The following is an 18,610-nucleotide window of genomic DNA, read 5'->3' as shown; positions in this document are numbered from 1 at the left end:
TGGTGTGAGGTCCCCAGAAGCGAACTGAGACAAAACAGCTAATCCGAGTATCAGGAATAGCTTGGGAATTGTGAGGGCAAATGTATTGCTATTGTGTTCCTCCTTAGGAAAGACAGTAGGCCCTCATTAATGTTGAATTTTTCTTAAAACAGATTCCTGGCTTGCAGGGGTGTGGAGTGAGGAGGAATGAGAGGCAGCAGATAGTCCTGACCAGGATGCAATTCTCTGTCCTGTGAGAGTCCCCAGGAGGCAAAGGCTGATCACCATGTAGGCTACCAGTCTTATATCCATGTTTCCTGGTTCTACAGTTGCAGCTTTACGGAGGGCAGAGTGTCCCACAGACAGGGCTTTACGGAAGGCAGAGTAACACAGTAAGACACTCACTGGGCAGGAAAAGTGTACGACTGTGTGCATGCAGGACCAGGCATGGGGAGAGGAAGAAGGCAGTGGCCTCCGGGACATGCACCCATCTCAGAGCAGGTTACAAGCAACCCCTGGCACTCCAGCTCTGAGGACAAGCAGTACCCAAGGTGATCGTGGCATAAATGACTCCTTCAGGCAACTGTGCTGATCTGGGGACTGCAGTGGGGAGATACGATCCACAGGGACCTGCAGGATTGATATTCAACAGCGCAGACAGAGAAGATAGAGAGGGGAGAGGCGTGAGGGGGAGAACGGATAAAGAGAGAGGCGTAGTCAAGCACAGAGACCCAGATGTGGCATGAAGCTGCCTATACTAGATACTAGTTCTCAACCTGTGGATTGCAACCCCTTTGGGGGTCGAACAACCCTTTCACAGGGCTTGCCTAAGACCGTTTGCATATCAGATATTTACATCCATAACAGTAGCAAAATTGCAGTTCTGAAGCAGCAATGAAAATAATTGTATGGTGGGGGTGACCACAACATGAGGTACTGTATTAAAGGGTCGCAGTGTTGGGAAGGCTGAGAACCACTGCTCTAGAGGCTGCTCACTGCTGTCCCCTCTGAGGTGCGAACTCCTCAGGAGACACTAGGGATATCATTTACCTGCTCTGTTCATATCCAGAGGTCACCGCGAGTCGTCACCAGTGACATGTGGCCAGAGTGGAATGTGTCATGTGGTCAGAGTGGAATGTGTCATGTCTGGGATGTACTTTTAAGAAACAGACAGGCACTTCCCACTCTCTCTTTACAGAGGATACTTTGGTCCTGGAGGTTGGCTGAGTCAACATGAGATGCACCTGAGTACCCAAATTACCCAGGATCAGAAGTGCCACACTGCTCAGAGTAGAAACCAATGCCAGGGAGTTATGAGTTACAGCTGCTGGTATTTCCCCAGCAAGACGCATCAGAATGAAGAACCTGATATCCTGGGCAGAGAGGGACCTTGGTGTCTCCAGCACAAACCCTTAGCGCACTCAGCACTTGCTCAGAGGGCAGCACCGGAACATTGATGATAAAGCAAAATAGGAGTCCCAGCATCTGGCCTTGTCAAAGAAGCCAATACAATCCTGATGGCCATTCAGCTGGAGAAACACCTATGCTTAGTGCTCCTTCCTCTTACTGTGACCAGGTCACCCTGCTCTGGCAGATATGGAGACAGCAGGCTCCCACCACCTGCTTCCCTAGTCCATTTCACCTGGAGAGTTCAAATGACACAGTGAGACGCCCCAGGCCAGGCGGTAACCAGCAGGGATGCACAGGTGTGAGACAAACACCAGCAGGCCTAGTGATTCTGACCACTTGTTTGTGTGTAGGTGAAGCATCCGCGCCTGTGTTTAGAGACAGGTTCTGGCTGGCAGGGGCCACACCCAAGAGGGGAGATGGATCAGGATACACAGTGGTGCTCACTAGGTGAGTCACGGTTTCTACCTTCGGGATGCAGCCAGACAGCATCGCCACACCCTTGGTTGGCTTGAGTCTGAAATCACAGCCTGGCTGGGCCTTGCCAGCACTAGCTCAGTGGGCTGAAGAGAAGCTTGTCTGCCCACAACGCCAACCACTTATAATATCCTCGGTCCCAACAAGCTCTCCCCTCCCACACAGTTCCTGGGAATGGAGACCGTAGGCAAGTGAGGAGAAAGAGAAAAGCAAGTGTCAAGTTTCAGGTCCCATCTCAGGCTAGTCCCATTGTTGAAGAAACCTACAAGGCCCTGCTTCACCCAGGTTCATTCCCATCGCCAGGCGTCCATGCTCACCTTTGACCTTGGCAAAGTGCTGTGAAGACTGCAAACCTTCCTTCCACAGGAGGAGTAAGGAAGACCTGAGAAGACGCTAATCTTGATGTTGCTGCCCCAGAGAGGCCCCAAAGGCTTGTCCCCAGTGGGTGTTACTGAGAGAACACACTAAACCACTAGGAGTCTTTGGGGCTGGAGAGCTGGCTCAGCAGTTAGGCAAACTTGTTTTCACAGAGGGCCCAGGTTTGGTTCTAATCACCCACGTGGCTCCTCACAACTCTGGAACCCCAGTACCTGAGGCTCTGAAGCCCCTTCTGGCCTCCCTGGGCACTAGACACAAGCATGGTATATATACACACACTTATGTATATATAGAGGCAAACACTTATACAGATAAAAATAAATGATTTTCTTAAAAAGAAAGCTCTAATAAAAGAGTAGAAGCTTTGTGAGAGGTCCTAGGTATTGGGGTATCCTCAAATGGGTCACGGGGGCCCACCCTCCCTATCCTGCTTTGACTTGGTGGCTTTGAGGTAAGCAAGTTGCACATCACCCCCCCCCCCCATGTCCCCTGATGGCTCTCAAAGCAGCCTATAGCAGCATGCCTGCCCTATCTTCCTAAACAAGCCTTCCTCCCTTCTAGGTTAATCCTCTCAGGTATTTCACAACAGTGAGGAAAGGGACAAGGTCAGGCTGAGGACCCCGGCCAGGAAGAGAGGGGTTCTAGCTCCCACCGTGGCCAGCAGCATCTTTGTATGCTTCTCATCACTGTCCCCCAACTCACCCAGCCCTGCCATGTGGCCTCCTTGTTTGTCAAACACACCAAGGCATTCTCTGACGGAAGGCCTTTGCTCTCTGGCCAGAACTCTGTCTGCAGTTACCTGCTTGCTCTGTTCCTCATAGCTTCAGACCCCAGCTGGAGGTCAGAGTGCCCTGCTAACCAACTGCCTAACTGCTTCCCTACAGCAAGCAGAGCCACTATCCTGTTTTCTGCCCTAAGAGCCATCGCCAAACACAGTCTGATTTATGTGTGGTCTGTTCTCTCTCCACATGAGTGTTCTCGCCCTGCTGGGGGTAGCAGAGTAACTGAATCCAGAGAAAGAACATGAATGATTCCCTCAAACTCAGCCTGACCTCCACATCTTTTACTGCCCAGGCCACAGGCCCCTTGGCCAGCACATCTCTCCTGAGCCACCTCTCTCTGCTCAGTAAACAGCCAGGAAGGAGTCTGGAACCCCGTGGATACAGGAGCATCCTCAGATCCCCTCACAGGCAGGCAGGGGGTTGACACTTCACACAGACCCAACATTGAACTCCGTATGGCCAGTTCTCAACTGAGGCCACTTCCTGTGTCAGGTCACTTTGCCCGAGGTGAGCCTGCCTGTCACCTGGTGATGAGTCAGACCCTCAGGGCCCTAGCCCCTGGGACATACTGATGACGGACGTGTCATATGGGACATACCGATGATGGACGTATCATATGGCTCAGCTTCTTCATAGTAGCCCTCAGGAGACTCAATCTTTGGAACAGTGAGCTGCTTCCGCTCTGGAATCTGTAACATAAACAGACAAAGCCAACAGCTTCAGATGGGGCACACTTGGAGTCACCAGGTAAAATATGCCTGGCTGGGCTCTCAGCAAGTTGACAGGGGACCAGGGTCTACCACGATCTCTGCCCTGGGGGATGTGATGGCCTCCAAGCCTTGTTTGCCTCCTCTCTAAGAAAGAATCATAGCAGGGCCATTTGGAGGTATTTGAGCCAAAGTGTGAGAGACTTGGGCTGGAGAGATGACTCAGAAGTCAAGAGTGCTCTTTGCACAATCGTGTGGAGCAGAGCTAGGGTCCTAGGACCCTTATGATAAAGCCGGGTGTCCTGCAGATATGTGTGTGTGTGTGTGTGTGTGAGAGAGAGAGAGAGAGAGAGAGAGAGAGAGAGAGAGAGAGAGAGAGAGAGAGAAAGAGAGAGAGAGAGAGAGAGAGAGAGAGAGAGAGAGAGAGAGAGAATAGGAGAGATTTTCCTCATGAAACCCGAGGAGGTAGCTATAATTGTTGAGGGGCCTCTACAAGCCCAGGGTCAGAAGTCTGTGTGTAAAGGGCAATGGGTATCAATGGGTATGACAGGAGCACCCCCATCCCTATTCCAGTACCACCATAATCTCAGTTGAGGCAGATCTACAGAATCCTGGGTCTAATATCTGCTTCCACCCACTGTGCCTGGCTTCATATCAACAGTGCTAGAGCAGGCATGAAGTAGGTTCTGCCCTACCCTTCTCCCTCCACATCCACACAGGAAGGAGCAGGGTCGTAAGGTCATATCCTAATGAGAGTAGGTACTGTGTCCGCTGTCAGAGGTGGCTTCTGAGATGTGCCATGCCCCGTGGGCTGTCTCCCTCCTGAGGCCAGGTCTTGCATGCAGTAGGCAGGCAGGCACTCGGGAGTTGCTCGAGCTTGGCTTGCTGCCAGCACCTGGGCACAGCCTCTGCTCTATGTGGTCTCTGTCACCTGGCCGACTCTGCCAGCAGCCTGAGGAAGGGTGGCCTATGATACCAACTGTGGCTCCAAGTGCTGCCTCCTAGGGTACGAGGGGAAGAGTTCTCCCCTGGACAGTAGTCTTGGGACTCACACATCTTAAATCAGCTAGTCCCCTGGGAGGAAGTAGGTCCTATCTGGAGGGACACTCTGGGCACCCAAAATTTGGTTCTGGGTCAGGGATTGTTAGAACTGAACAAATGAGAGAGCAGAACCTCTGCCACAGGGTTAGGGCTCATCACCACAGGATCTGTGACTGGGGAAGCCATCTTGTTTAGGGTAGAATACTAGGCCTGTTTCTTGAGAGTCTCCCCAAAGTAGAATCTACTGTAAATGGATCATTAGAGGTGGCACAGGACTGTGTGAGGAACCCCAACAGTGGAGCATTCTAGCTATATGACTTTGAATATTGATTTGCCTAGACTATAGTGTAAAAAGAAGCACAGATGTCTGTTACTTGGAGTCAAGGAAGATTAAACTGTGCTAGGCAATATTAAGAGTTCAGTAAGTGTGTGATTTTACTAGCCAAAAAAAACAAAAAAACAAAAAACAAAAAACAAAACAAAACAAAAAAAAACCATCAAAGTCCCATACATATGCCCTATGATCCCAGAGACAGTGACTTATCAGCAGAGGTCAAAGGACAGAAAACCTAATGTTCCAGTGTTGTAATATTAGCGGCAGGGCTGCGTCCCCGGCACCCAGCCGCCCGCGTGGCTTATGCCCCAAAATAATTATACGGAAACTGTATTCTTTTAAACACTGCCTGGCCCATTAGTTCCGGCCTCTTTTTGGCTAGCTCTTATATATTGATCTAACCCATTTCTAATATTCTGTGTAGTACCACAAGCTGGCTTACCAGGAAAGATCTTAACCTGCGTCTGTCTGGAGTGGGAGAATCATGGCGACTCCTGACTCGGCTTCTTTCTCCCAGCATTCTCTTCTGTTTACTCCGCCTATCTAAATTCTACCCTATCAGAGGCCAAGCAGTTTCTTTATTAATTAACCAATGAAAGCAACAGATAAGATACAAGACCCACCTCCATCATTCCAGGGCTAAGAAGAAAGGACCACTGTGTTGGTGCCAGCATCATTAAGATGCAAAGATTGTGATTGTGGCAAATTCTCTTATGTAAACTTGATAGAAACTAGTGTTATCTCGGCGGAGGAAAGCTCAACTGAGAAAAAGCCACCATAAGATCTAGCTGTAGTGATTGATGGGGGAGGGGCCCATTGTGGGTTTTGCTGTGCCTGGGCTGGTGGGCCTGTTCTATAAGAAAGCAGGCTGAGCAAGTCATGGGAAGCAAGCCAGTAAGCAGCACCCGTCCATGGCCTCTGTGTCAGCTCCTGCCTCCAGGTTCCTGCCCTGTTTGAGTGCCTGTCCCGAACAGCGCTGTGGAAGTGTGAGCCAAATAAACCCTTTCCTCTCCAACTTGCTTTTTGGTCATGGTCACAGCAATAGAAACCCTAACAAAGGCAGTGATCATTAGCGGAGGACACAGAAGATGGCTGATTTCAATGGGAAAGACCCTGAGCGGCAGAGTTTACCAAGGTCCATACTTCTGCTTATTCTAGCACATACTTTAGGGAACTGTTGCCTCTTAGGGAATCTTAGCTCAGTTACTTGATCCTGGGGTCACAGTGTGGGGAAACCATCCACAGACCGTACTTGCTAAGAAGTGCAGCTGGTACAGAAAATGGTCCTAAACAAAGTAGGTAACTGGTGGGGGACCAAAGGGCTGAGGGCTTCTTGTGTACCAGACCCTAAGATGAGACGTAAAGATGAGATGCAAAGATGAAGGGTGGTCCACATGACCTGAGGCACTCACGCATCCTTCCCTGGCAAGCACACTGTGGTAAGTTCTGGGGCTACAGTAAGTAGGCAGACCACTTCCCACGATGGCCATGGAAATGCCATTTTGGGTGTCAGTTGCTTCCTCCAGCAGAAAGCTCCCTTGAGATTGGTGCTAATGTCACAGTCAGGCCTCAAGTCAGGGGTGGGGTGGGGATGGTATGCTTGTCAAGATGGAAAGTGGTGGCCAGCAAACATCTGTTTCTCTTGCAATGACCATAGCACCTGGCTGCGCACACTGCAGCCTGGAAAGACCTCAGCTGTCTGAGTCATGGTTCACACCCACAAGTTTGCTCCAGACCCCTGGCTGCCCTTCCCTGCTGCTTGGACCTGGTCCCCTCTGACTCCGTGGGGACTGAAGTGGTGACCTACTCACAAGAGATAAGCCAGGGCTCAGAGCTGACAAGCATCCCAAGCCCAGGACAGAGACTGCCACCCTGGTCCAGACAGAGGTGCTGTGGGCCCAGCATTTCACTCTGATATTCTGGTGTCAGGAGAGGGAAGGTAGAATCACTGACTGAGAAAAGGAGGTGACTGAGGCTCAGGCCCTGGGGTGGAACTGCCATGTGTCCTGCCTGGGAGGCCTAGGTGACAATGACTCTTGTGTTTCTGCCTCCTGACTCCCCTGCCCCTGCTTCTCTGGGAACACTGGAGTAAGATTTTCACTGTTTCAGGAAGGTTTAGGGGCACAAGCATGAACACACACACGTGGGCAGGAAAGAGAGGGCCTGGGTAGGGGAGTGGCCTTCCCCATGCCACATCTGGAAGCACCTAAGGGTGGTAGTGGGTGTCTAAGACAGAATTTGGAAGGCCTTGGATACTCCACACCCTTCTAGCAAAGAAAGTCCCTCTGGTGGAGGGAGGGACTTGTGCGGTAAGGTCAACCGGGGCTGCAGACTGTCCACAGGACAATCACCACACCTCAGAAAGGCCCTTGAGACTGAGCTAGTCCTAGGAGGTGACATTTTCTCCAACTCCAGCACCAACGTTCTCTCAGATGTGGCCCTCGAGCCTCCCCATACTGAGCAGTCCCATTACAGACAGCACAGGAAGTAGCTCTCAAGGGGATCATGTCTACCTTGTCATCAGTGAGAGCTCTGCTGTGCCAGAGGCATTGGGGGAAGCTGGAAGGAACACAGCCCTCACTGACATACAGAGCCAACAAGAACCTGTGTTCAGATCCCATCTCTCTGTCCCCAACATCAGCCTGGACCAGGACTCTCAATGCTCTGAGACGCTGACAGAGCCACCTGTCCCTTGAGGGGCAGCAGGGGAACAGATTTTCATGGAGTGGGGTGGAAGTTCAGAAAGAGGCCAACCACAGCATCACAGGGATGCCCAGAGATGAAGATCGGCTCTCCAACAATCACTCTGCCCTACATGAAGAGCCCCACCAGCTGCCACTCAGGTCAGGAAATGTCTAGCATGGGACATCAACCCGGGTACGTGAGAACCACCTCATCGCCCCATGTGGTGGAATTGTATTTTCCAACTTGAGAGACCCTGCTGTCCTTAGAAAGCTTTGAACTGGAGGCTGGGTCAGAACCATTCTGGGCCTGAGACCCTTCCCGAGTTTCACAGATCCCGTGATGTCCCACTTGCGTAGAGCCACGTGGCTGTGGAGTACTGGTCCAGGGCCCCTGCTTCCTAAAGACAACCTCCTAGACACGGTCTTGGATCTTTTCTAGGAAGCCTCCCTCTGGGGAAAAATACTGGGGTCAGATCCTGACACTGTCACTTCTAGACTGAGACAATGAGCTTCTTCTGCTTTGTCCTGGCTGGATTTTTAAAAAGTCAACTCAACACAAGCTACCTGAAAAGAGGGAACCACAATTGAGAAAATGTATCCATAAGACAGGCCTGTCATGCATATAGGGAATTTTCTTGATTAGTGATTGAGGTGGGAGGCCCAGGCCATTGTGGGCAGTGCCACCCCTGGGAAGATGAACCTAGATGATGGAGGAGAGCACACTGAACAAATCGGGGGAGAAAGCCAGAAAGAAACACTGTCCGGGGCTTCTGCTTCTGTCCCTGCCTCTAGGTACCTGCTTTAAGTTACTGCCTTGATTTTCTTCAGTGATGGATCTGGAAGTGTGGGCTGAAATAAGCCCTGTCCTCCTCAAGTCACTTTCAGCCACAATGTCTATCATAGCAATAGAAACCTAGCATACCCTAACATGTAAACACTGTGACTCACCACACCGAATGCTGCCTTAGTGTGGCACCTCCAGTGTTGTGTGCCTTACAGACTCAGCCCAGTGAACCGGTCCATCTGGTCAGACAGATGTCAGCATCACTGTCACTTAAACACTGAAGAGCAATGGCTGGAGACTTGAAATAACTTGCTCGTGGTCAAAGAGCTAGTGCTGGCTAAAGTGAGATCTGACACAGGACTGTATGATCTATGATTTTACACATCATTCATCCATCCAAATATCTATCCACTTACCCACCACCCATCCAGCTATCCATCCACCCATCCACATAACTATCTACTCATCCATCTACCCATCCATTTATCCACCCTCCTACATCCCTATCCATCCTTATCCGCCCACCCATCCAACCAATCACCATCAACCTACCTATTCACCCAGCCATTCACCCAATCACCACCAATTTACCTATCCACCCAATCACCACCAATTTACCTATCTACCCAATCACCATCAACCTACCTACCTATCTACCCAATCACCATCAACCCACCTACCTATCTACCCAATCACCATCAACCTACCTACCTATCTACCCAATCACCATCAACCTATCTACCTATCTACCCAATCACCATCAACCTACCTACCTATCCCATCTATCCATCCATCCAATCACCAACTCACCTACCTCTCCACCCATCCATCTATCTATCCATCCACCCATCCATCTACCCACCCACCCCAATGTGTAGCTATTTCTATATGGCCTACTTGGAATAGATACTATATGAGGTGGTGGATAAAAGGTATCATCCTTGTCCTGTAGAGCTTATATCTCATAGAGGAGATAAACAATAAGACAACAATTTCAGGAATGGTGGGGGCCATGGTTGGACACAATGTAATTGAGGCAGAGCAGGAATACAGTGGCTTCTTTGTCCAGACCAGAAAAGTCTAAGAGCTTCTGAGATAAGAGGAGGGGTCAGTCACAGACAAGCCAGTAGCCCGAGAGTACAAAGTCTTTGAGGCAGATCCAACCTCGGGGCAGCAGGGCAGTGAGTGAAAAGCCAGCATGAGGGGGCTGCACACACTGCTGTTGGGCAGGAGGTGGAACCTGGGCACCATGGTGGGAACAGGACGTCCCTTTCCGAGCTTTACAAGCAGACCTGCGGGTCTCAAGTATAAGGTGCAATGTAGCACAAATTCTTTTTCTCTTCTCTATAATGGAGACAAAGTCTCACTTTTAGGCCATGCTGACCTGGAACTCCCTTGTAGCCCAGGCCAGCCTAGAACTCATGAAGAACCTCTTGCCTGAGACTTCTGTGTGCTGGAATTATAGGCATGAGCCACCACACTTGGCTAAGAATTATCTTTTTAGAAGGCCACAGACGCACACACTGGTGACCAGAGCAGTTTATGGCCCTGTAGTGTTAGGTACTACAAGGTGACACTTGATAAAAACATTCGACAAAGCCTCCCCAGGCACATTGCTCATAGCACCTGGAGCGTCCTGGCCAGGCTTCCTGTGTTCCGACTTCCCCGAGCTGTCTCCTGCACACAGAATGTGCTCAGAATGTGTCAGACGCTTGGAGGACTCATAGACACCCGTGGGGACAAATGCAACCTTTGAGAGCTCGAGCCGGGAGGTGGATCAGGTGTCCTGCTTCGACACTCACCGTCTTGGGTGGAGGAAGATCTGGAAGACTCTTCTGCGGGGCTGAGGAGTGCCGGCTGGGCTCCCCATTGGTCAGTGGACCCTGCTCCTCAGGCACTGTGGGCAGCAAGAGGAGAAGGCTTCAGTGAGGGGCGCAGGCTCTCATTACTCGGGATGTCTGCTCACTTGTCCTGGCCCTGTCCTGTGTATTCTATTTGAGCAGGTCTTAATCACTCAGGCAGGCAATTCCTCCAAGAACAGGACACAGCAATGGCTGGCCCTACACAGATTCCTCAGAAGTCGCCAGCGTGGGGTTTCTGGAAGGCTCCGCACCTGCCCCCTACCTGCCCCATTTTCAAAATTGGCCCAGCCACAGAGCCTCAGGGGCAGGGCAGCTTCTTGGCTGTCACTATATTGAGCCACACAAAGCACCGACCTGGTGATTATGGCTCTTTCCTCCCAACATTTACCCAGAAGTTTGAGTGGCCACGGTACTGCATGAACTCTCAGACCCTGACTTGTCTTGGGGGAGGGTGGGGAGAGGGTGTGGACACCGCACCAAAGAAGTTAGGCTCTTCAGTTCACCCAGCCCAGCAAGACAGTGCAGGCTGGCTGAGGGCCCCAAGGCAAGCCTTTATCAGGATATTGCAGAGTCTCTGGGGGAACCCATTCTCAACTCTCTCTATGTCTTTCTGTTTGGGAATTATAGAAAACTTTCGTGTGACCCCTGCTGCTGAATGTTCTATAATACTCTGGCCACACACACACCAGAGGGTCTAAGAGAAAACGCTTTAGGCAGAGGAGTAAGGTGTCAGGGACAAGGCCCCGAGGCCTTCCAGGAGAGAACCCGTGCTGCCTGAGAGTACGCTGTGAGCTTCATCTTTTAATATCACAGTTGCTGACACCATTTCTCCTCCCTCCCTCAAGCAGACTTTCACCCAAAGAGGCAGGCTGGAACCGTGGGATCAGCGCCACACACGGCTGCTCTCCTAGAATGTCTGAATTATGACTTCCTTTTCCTGCGATGATGCTGGGAAAAGCCAAGAGATTTTAGGGGCAGATTCCTTGTCCAATAGGCAAGAAGGTGGTGGCCCCATTGAAACATCCAAAAATATATAAACCCAAAATACCATCCACCAAAATATGGATTCCAAAAATAGACCTCTGGGCCTGTCTGTGAACCGGCTGGGAGGGAGGTGAGGAGGATGGGTGAAGCCAGGAAACCCGGCAGCCCTCAGGGCCTTGTACCTTCAAGCGGAGATGCTGAGTTCTGCTCCCTGTTGACTGATACTTTGTTCATGTAAATGTACTCCTCATCAGAACCTGCAGAGGGAAAAGCAGGAGATGTGGCTTCATGGGACTTTGTTTCGCTCCCAGAAAGAGACCCTGCCCACCTAAGGTATCTTCGCACGCTCAGGACCCAGGGAGAGCACTTGGCACAGGGTTGGCACGATGGCTCAGTGGTCAAGAGCAGCTGCTGTGCTTGCAGATAGATAACCAGGGTTCAATCATCAGCACCCCCACAGCGGCTCACAGCTACCTGCATCTGCAGTTCCAGGGGCTGCAACACCGTCTGCTGGCCTCTGTAGGCACCAGGTACATGTGTGACGTACATATACACATAGGCAAACTACCCAGACATGTGAAATAAAATGAAGTAATTAATCACGAAAAAGGAGCATTTGGGATTTCAAGCTGTGTACAGAGTTAGTCATAGAGACAGGTGGCAGACTTCTAGTGTAGAAATGACAAGATGCTGATGCTGGCTTTCTACCCTAGGGTGGAGGATAGAGGGGGGAAGAGCTTTAGGGCTAGAATATGTAAACAGAGATTGTGTTTTCATTTCCACCCACCCTGATCCAACTAATCACACAGAAACTATATTAATTACAATACTGCTAGGCCGACAGCTCATATTCCTAGCTAGCTCTTATATCTTAAATTAACCCATTTCTGTTCATCTATGTATCGCCACAAGGCTGTGGCTTACTGGTAAAGTTTTGACATCTTTCTTCTTGGGCGCCTTACATGGCATCTCCTTGACTCTGCCTCCTTTCCTCCTCTATCTCTGCTTGGAATTCCAGCCTCGCTGTATTCTGCCCTGCCGTAGGCCAAAGCAGCTTCTTTACTTGGTGGCAGTATGGGCCACCTGCTTTCCAGAGGTGGGGTGGTAAACATGGCTCCCAGAGCTGGAAGTAAACAGATCTCCACCATGTTGGAAAGCCGAGCAGGGTGGAGCCACAGCCAAAGCAGCCAACAGTGCTGGTGCTAGCCATGCCTGCTTAACAGTTTAGAGCAGTGATCATAATAAAAACATATTCAGATGAAAATAAACCTCTAGATGGGTCATAATGTCTTAAAAAATGTACAGAGGCTTAAGGAAAAGAAAGAAAATGTGTATAGGCAATTATAGAAAAAATAGCTTTTTAAAAATAAAACAAAGCTCTTAAAGAGACAGTAAAAGTAATATAAAAGAGTACAGACAGTCATAAATGAGTAAAAATTAAAAAGTAAATATTAAAAAGTAATAGAGCAAAAAATAAGCCAGGTAAAGATAGAAAACACACAGAGAGTATGGATTATGTATATTATTGTGTTTTCTTTAAAATTTTTGACTGTTAATGATCTAACTGCAGAGAAACATTGGATAATAGAAAAAAAACCTTCTGAATTAAATCAGCCAGTGTATTTCTAGGATGTGTTGACCTCAGAATGGAAACCAGGAAATTAAGCAAGATTTGGTTTAAAATGGAGAAACCTCTTGATAAAGAGAAATAACCGTTCATCTACAGAAGGGAATCCCACATCAAGAATGGGTAAACAAAAGGCCATTCATCCCTCAAAGAGCTACGGTGCATTCCACAAACTGAAGATGTCTCTGGACCCTTGGCGTTGTAAAATATTCCCTATCTGCCTTTCCCACACTAGTATGAATCATCAGAATGGACTAAAATCAGAAGTGTCTAGCATTAAAGTAAACCACACTAAGGGCCTGGACATTTAACTCCCAAAGCCCAGGGTGGAGGTGGGGATCAGCTTAGGCTGCTGGAGGAGGAGCAGCTGAATGGACAAACTGCTCAGGGCAAGAAGGCTGCGCACAGGAAGTGAAGAGCACCAGTACTCTGTTCTGTCCCACGATAGAAACTTGTAGTACTACAACTCAGGCTCTCTTTTAAATTACTGATGAACAGGTCAAGACACCGTTCTGGTTGGTGCCTGCTGGCAGGAGAGGGCACCAGCGTCCTGCCACATGCCTGGTTCTTAGCCGCTATGCACCCATTCTCAGAGGCTGGTGAGAAGATTCTCCATGATTTCTCTTCTTTTGAACCCTCTTGATGGTCCTCTGTGGCTCTTAATTTGCATTTCCTAGCGACACACAGCTGGCAAATTCCTGTGGTTGGACGGTATTCCTGAGCCAATAGACTCAGTGCAAACCTTTGCCAAAGGATCCAATTCAATGGCAGTCTCTTCCATGGCCACAGACTGCTGACTCCAGCCAAGGGCTTGCAAAAGAAGCCAGAGAGCCCAGAGGGTCAGGAGGAGGCCAGATGGGTTCTAGCTGTCAGTCACAGTGGCACCATTTCAGTGACCAGCCATACCAGGACCAGTAAGCAACAGTGTCCCAGTCCAGATGTCTCCACTGGTGTGATTGGGATGGGGAGAGATGAGAGACAGAGCTCTGCCAAGCTATGCTGTGTGCGGCAACTTCTGGAAAGAACCCCTAATCTCTGAGCCTCAGTGGTCTTCTCTGCTCACATGGAAAGCCATCAAGATGAAAGCCTGCCCGTTGACCAAACAGAACTCAAATTTAGGGAATATGGAAAAGTAAGATCAATTTATAGCTAACAAAGATTAGAGGCAAGAAACTTAAAGGCTCCAAATAAGGAAATGGTAAAGGATACCACAACTCCTCAAATTCAGAAGGCTTCACCACTGGTCTGCAAAACCAAATGGATTTCCAGAGACTGAGAATTGACAGTCACATGAATTTGACTCTGGAAGGCAAGTTTACACCACCGTGTCTTTTGTTCTAGTCTTTCCACAGTTAGAAATCTGTCTGACAGACGCACTCCAGACACAAACAGAATCTTACTTGAAATTGTTCATTGTGATATTGTCTGAAGCCTTTGGTCTGGTTTGAAAGCAGTGTAACTGAAATGCCTATCAATGGGGGCAGGGGACCCACCATCTGCAGAGTGGCACTTCTCACAGAACTGGGGCAAGGGAGGGAGGAAGGGCTGACCCTCTTGGCTACAGCTGAATGGGCAGAGTATGTGCAATGTCCCTCTCACAGGAGCAGCCACCGGAACATTCTGCAGTCTTAAGCGGGGAACATGCTTCTTGCTGACAAAGGCACAGCATGCATCAGACTGCCAAGTCCCCGCTAGAAGAGTATTCGATCTGTGCCCTGTCATCAGTCAAAAACAGGGCCTATCAATTTAAAAATAAAAACCCAGAAAACCCAGAGAGAAGATCCCATTGAAAAGTATGAAATTACTCACACAGGTGTACACACATGTGCTCATATGGACACGGATATAGACAGACACATGTGTGTTCCCATGGACATGGATATACACGCACACACACACACTCCCGCCCACACACATACCCTTTCATTCTTTATTCCACATGTGAGGACCACAATGAGCAGAGAGTCTCTCCTCACAGAGAGAGAACTGAGTCTGTGGAGATACAGTGAGGAGGGGCGGCGGGGGTAAGAGACAGACAGACAGTATAATAGGAGTGTTCCGGGATTCAGTCCTGGATGGCACATTTAATCCAGGTGATGACTGGAGAGAGAATACAGAGGTTAGGTCTGCCTGCTGTGGCTCCAGCTGTGAAGGCTGGGCAAGTGACTTGCCAAGCCCTGGCATTAATACCAACTCCCTTACAACTATGAGCTAAGGATTAAATGGCATAATCTGAGTCACTGCACACATCACACGCTGTCCTAGAACACCATTGGTACCATCTGTGTTAATTCCCCGTAGTCTAGCAATGCAAAAAAGACCAGGAGGCATAGTTTGCAGATGTGTGTAGTAGCAACTAATACATGCATGTCAGCCCTGAGACTCTCAAGAGGGGGTCACAAGCCTCCACATGGTTGAATACAGTCATCTATGGACTTGGGGCTCTCTGGCGGTGTTCACACTGGGGCACCTGATCAGATCCCCATAGCTCCCCACCATCAATCTGTAGCAGAGGCCAAGAGTTGGGAAAATCGGAGAGATAAAAACCACCCTCCAGGGAACTAAGGCAAAAGGGATTGGGAACGGAAGGCACTGCCTGCACACTGGCACCAGATGACAGCTGGCTTTCTCACTGGGGCAGTCTTTATAAGGATGTTACAAACTTACAGCTTTGTAACAATGTTCCAATGTTACAGATTTATGACAATGTTACAGTGTTGCATCTTTAAAGGTCTGGGAGCCTGCCGTTTGAAGGGTTCCATCAATGAGTCCTCTGTGAGGTGACTCATCCCTCTCTAACCTTGCTCTTTGTAGTGTGGATTCCCCTCTGCTTCCCACCAGTGCTGCTTTGATGTGCAGCCTGGCAGACGCGGATACAAAGCTAAGAGCCTGGGAACTGTGCAGTGTCCTGGAGAGGGGAAGGCAAGCCCTTGATGACGGGGCGTGGGTATCCAGGATGCTTCCTCCAGAAGGGAATGGCTACAGGAATCTAGGAATACACTTCAACTTTATTACTGCCACACAGGGAAGACACTTTCTACTGGGAACCAGGGGAAGGGAGCCCCAAAGAACAGCCTGAGATCCAGGCTAGATTCAGGGAGCATTCTGGACTGCGACAGCTGGAGCAGGTGAATACTTCCCTCCCCTGCCAGGGACGGTGGCCACTCCTGCTGAGAGGCAGATGGATCTGATGCCCTCTGATGGCTCTCACTGTCTCACACAGGATCTAGTCACAAACACGGGCATAAAAATCAGCTGGACTCCGCTGCCAGGATTTCTCAAAGCTTTTCTTCTAAGAGAAATTCTGAATTTACTACAAATGAAACCACCTGTCTGAAAAAAATTACACAGGCACATTCACGGCAGCCTTCCAGCTCTACCGCTGAGAAAACGTGACCACCCCACACAGACATAAACAAGGAAACACAAGTAGAACACTCCAGAGATGAAAGGAACCAATCACACACACAACTCCAATGAGTCTCCAAAGGGAGCTAAAATACTCCAGAGGTGACAGGAACCGACTACAGGCACACCTACCGCTCCAGTGAGACTCCAAAGGGAGCCACGGTAGACACAGAATGATGGCATTTATGCACAATTCCAGAACAGATACCTTCTTAGAGTGGAGAAGGGAAGGAGAGTAGAGAAAACAGAGCAAGGTTAGATTTAAGAAAAACAACTGTATGTGCATATGCATGTGGGGGTCAGAGGTCAACTAGAAATGTTGGTCCTTAATCACTGTTGGGCTTTTGTTGCAAGTGTCTGTGTGTTTGTGTGAGTCCTCTTCTATTTGTGCATGCATGTACACAATGTGGCTACGTTTGCATGTGAGTGGGCTCACCTGTGCAGGTACGTGTGGAAGCCAGAGGTTGACGCTGGGTATCTTTCCCACCTACTTTTCTTGATCAGCACCCTATGGAGATCTGCCCATCTCCACCTCCCCATGGGAATACAGGTGCCTGTGAAGGGTCTGGCTTTGTGGGTGATGGAGATCTAACTCAGGTCTTCCGAAGTTTGTACTGCAAGAACGTTACTGACTGAGCCATCTTCCCAGCCCAGAAGCCAGAATTCTCTGGGGTCTCCTGTATAGTTTTAGATAGGGGCTACCCTGGTGTATACAATTATCAAAAGTTGCTGAATTGCGTACTTAAGGTCTGTGCACTTTATTGTATGTAAATTCTACCACAAAAAAATGGTGGGAAAATTATGAACTCATGATTCTGCAATTTACAATCTTAAAAGTATATTTTCTTCTCCCCCTCAGGCTACATAATACTAGTCAAGGTATTTATACTCCACAGCCTGAGTTCCCTGTGTGGGAATAGCACTAACCACATAGAGTTGTCATGAAGAAATGAATTCATACACATGCAGCTTCCGTGGGCAGCACAAAAGTCCTAGGTATTCATAACAACCTCCTGTTACCCAAGGAAGCCCTGGGCATTCTTAACAACTTCCTGTCTCCTCTCTTTTAACCAGTAGGGAGAGAGGGCTTTGGACACACTCCACTTAAAATCCCACTCCCCCGGCATATGGAGTGTGAAGAGGGTTCCCAGCCAAGTCGGGTTGCCATGGACCACTGTTATGAGCTCAGCTGTGCCCATTCATATAGAAAACCCAAGTCTCTGGGCTTTCAGAACTTTTATTTGGACAGAGAGCCTAAAACTGAGGTTCCAGGGTGATCCTAGTCCATGTGGCTAGAGTCCTCATAAGATTAGATTAGAATACACACACACAGGTGGCCTTGTGAGGACATGCCAGGGAGAAAGTCCTCAGAAAGAGCCAGCTTAGCTGACTCCTGTGCAGCGCACAGCGCCTGTCTGCGCTCTGAGTGCTACCATACAGTTCGCGAGCTTCAGGCAAGGGGCTGGAGGTTGAAACACACAAAGACACAGAGACAGAGAGACAGAGACACAGACCTCTAGTCACTGGTAAGAAGCCCTTTATTCAATAGCACCACAGAGGCTTATATACCCAACACAGTCAGGTGGGCCAACAGGTGAAAATCTTATCCTCTGATCATCAAAGCAAGGCAACACGTGCTCGTGAAGCAGAGCTGGTAAACAACTTTGACACAGCTTTTAGTAACTCAAATCAGAAGGAAAGATCGCTAGCAGGGAAGAGCAGCTGGAGGCCAGGACTCCAAATGGTCCCAACACTCCTTGCTCTCAGGTAGCTGGTCTCTGGAGATGTGAGAAAATGAAGGCCCCCATGACACTGCCCTATGACAGCCTGGTCAGGCAAGCACTCTGCGGGGTACCCGACGCCCCAGGGCTACACTTACTACTGCTCTTGGTGTAAAGCCGCAGGAGCTCCGCCAGGCCACTCTTCCTCACCAAGGCTGCGCTGCTCAGGTTCTCCTGGTCTAGAACTTTGAGGAAGTCATCCAGCTCTGTCAGCAGCTGCTCCAGGGCTAGAAACAAACACAGGAGAAAGTGTTCAGGGACAGCCTCTCCACAGACCTAGCAACACCCACCGAGGACCTGTGGTCCCAGCTGGAGGGCTCCTGTGAGGCTTGAGAAGGGCATTCTCAGCTCCAGAGTCTTAATGGGAAAAAAGCA

At 49.5% G+C, this 18,610-nt stretch overlaps 1 protein-coding gene across 3 annotated transcripts in view; it reads right to left on the bottom strand.

The window, feature by feature from the left end:
• The window catches only part of Afap1l2 (actin filament associated protein 1 like 2), a 103,937-nt gene that overhangs the window by 22,412 nt on the left and 62,915 nt on the right, over positions 1–18,610 (bottom strand). For 2 of the 3 annotated variants that reach the window (XM_057778589.1, XM_057778591.1), the window contains exons 2-6: positions 18,334–18,462; positions 11,602–11,676; positions 10,376–10,470; positions 3,622–3,712; positions 526–609 (exon numbers count right to left, since the gene is read on the bottom strand). In XM_057778589.1, the coding sequence (XP_057634572.1) occupies positions 526–609; positions 3,622–3,712; positions 10,376–10,470; positions 11,602–11,676; positions 18,334–18,462 (474 nt within the window). The remainder of the gene's footprint in view (positions 1–525; positions 610–3,621; positions 3,713–10,375; positions 10,471–11,601; positions 11,677–18,333; positions 18,463–18,610) is intronic. The other variant, XM_057778590.1, reaches the window with a different exon arrangement.

The sequence above is a fragment of the Chionomys nivalis genome, chromosome 8, assembly GCF_950005125.1.
Source record: "Chionomys nivalis chromosome 8, mChiNiv1.1, whole genome shotgun sequence".
NCBI classification, from domain to species: domain Eukaryota; kingdom Metazoa; phylum Chordata; class Mammalia; order Rodentia; family Cricetidae; genus Chionomys; species Chionomys nivalis.
The sequence above is the reverse complement of the archived record's forward strand: the minus strand, read 5'-3'. Positions and strand labels throughout refer to the sequence as shown.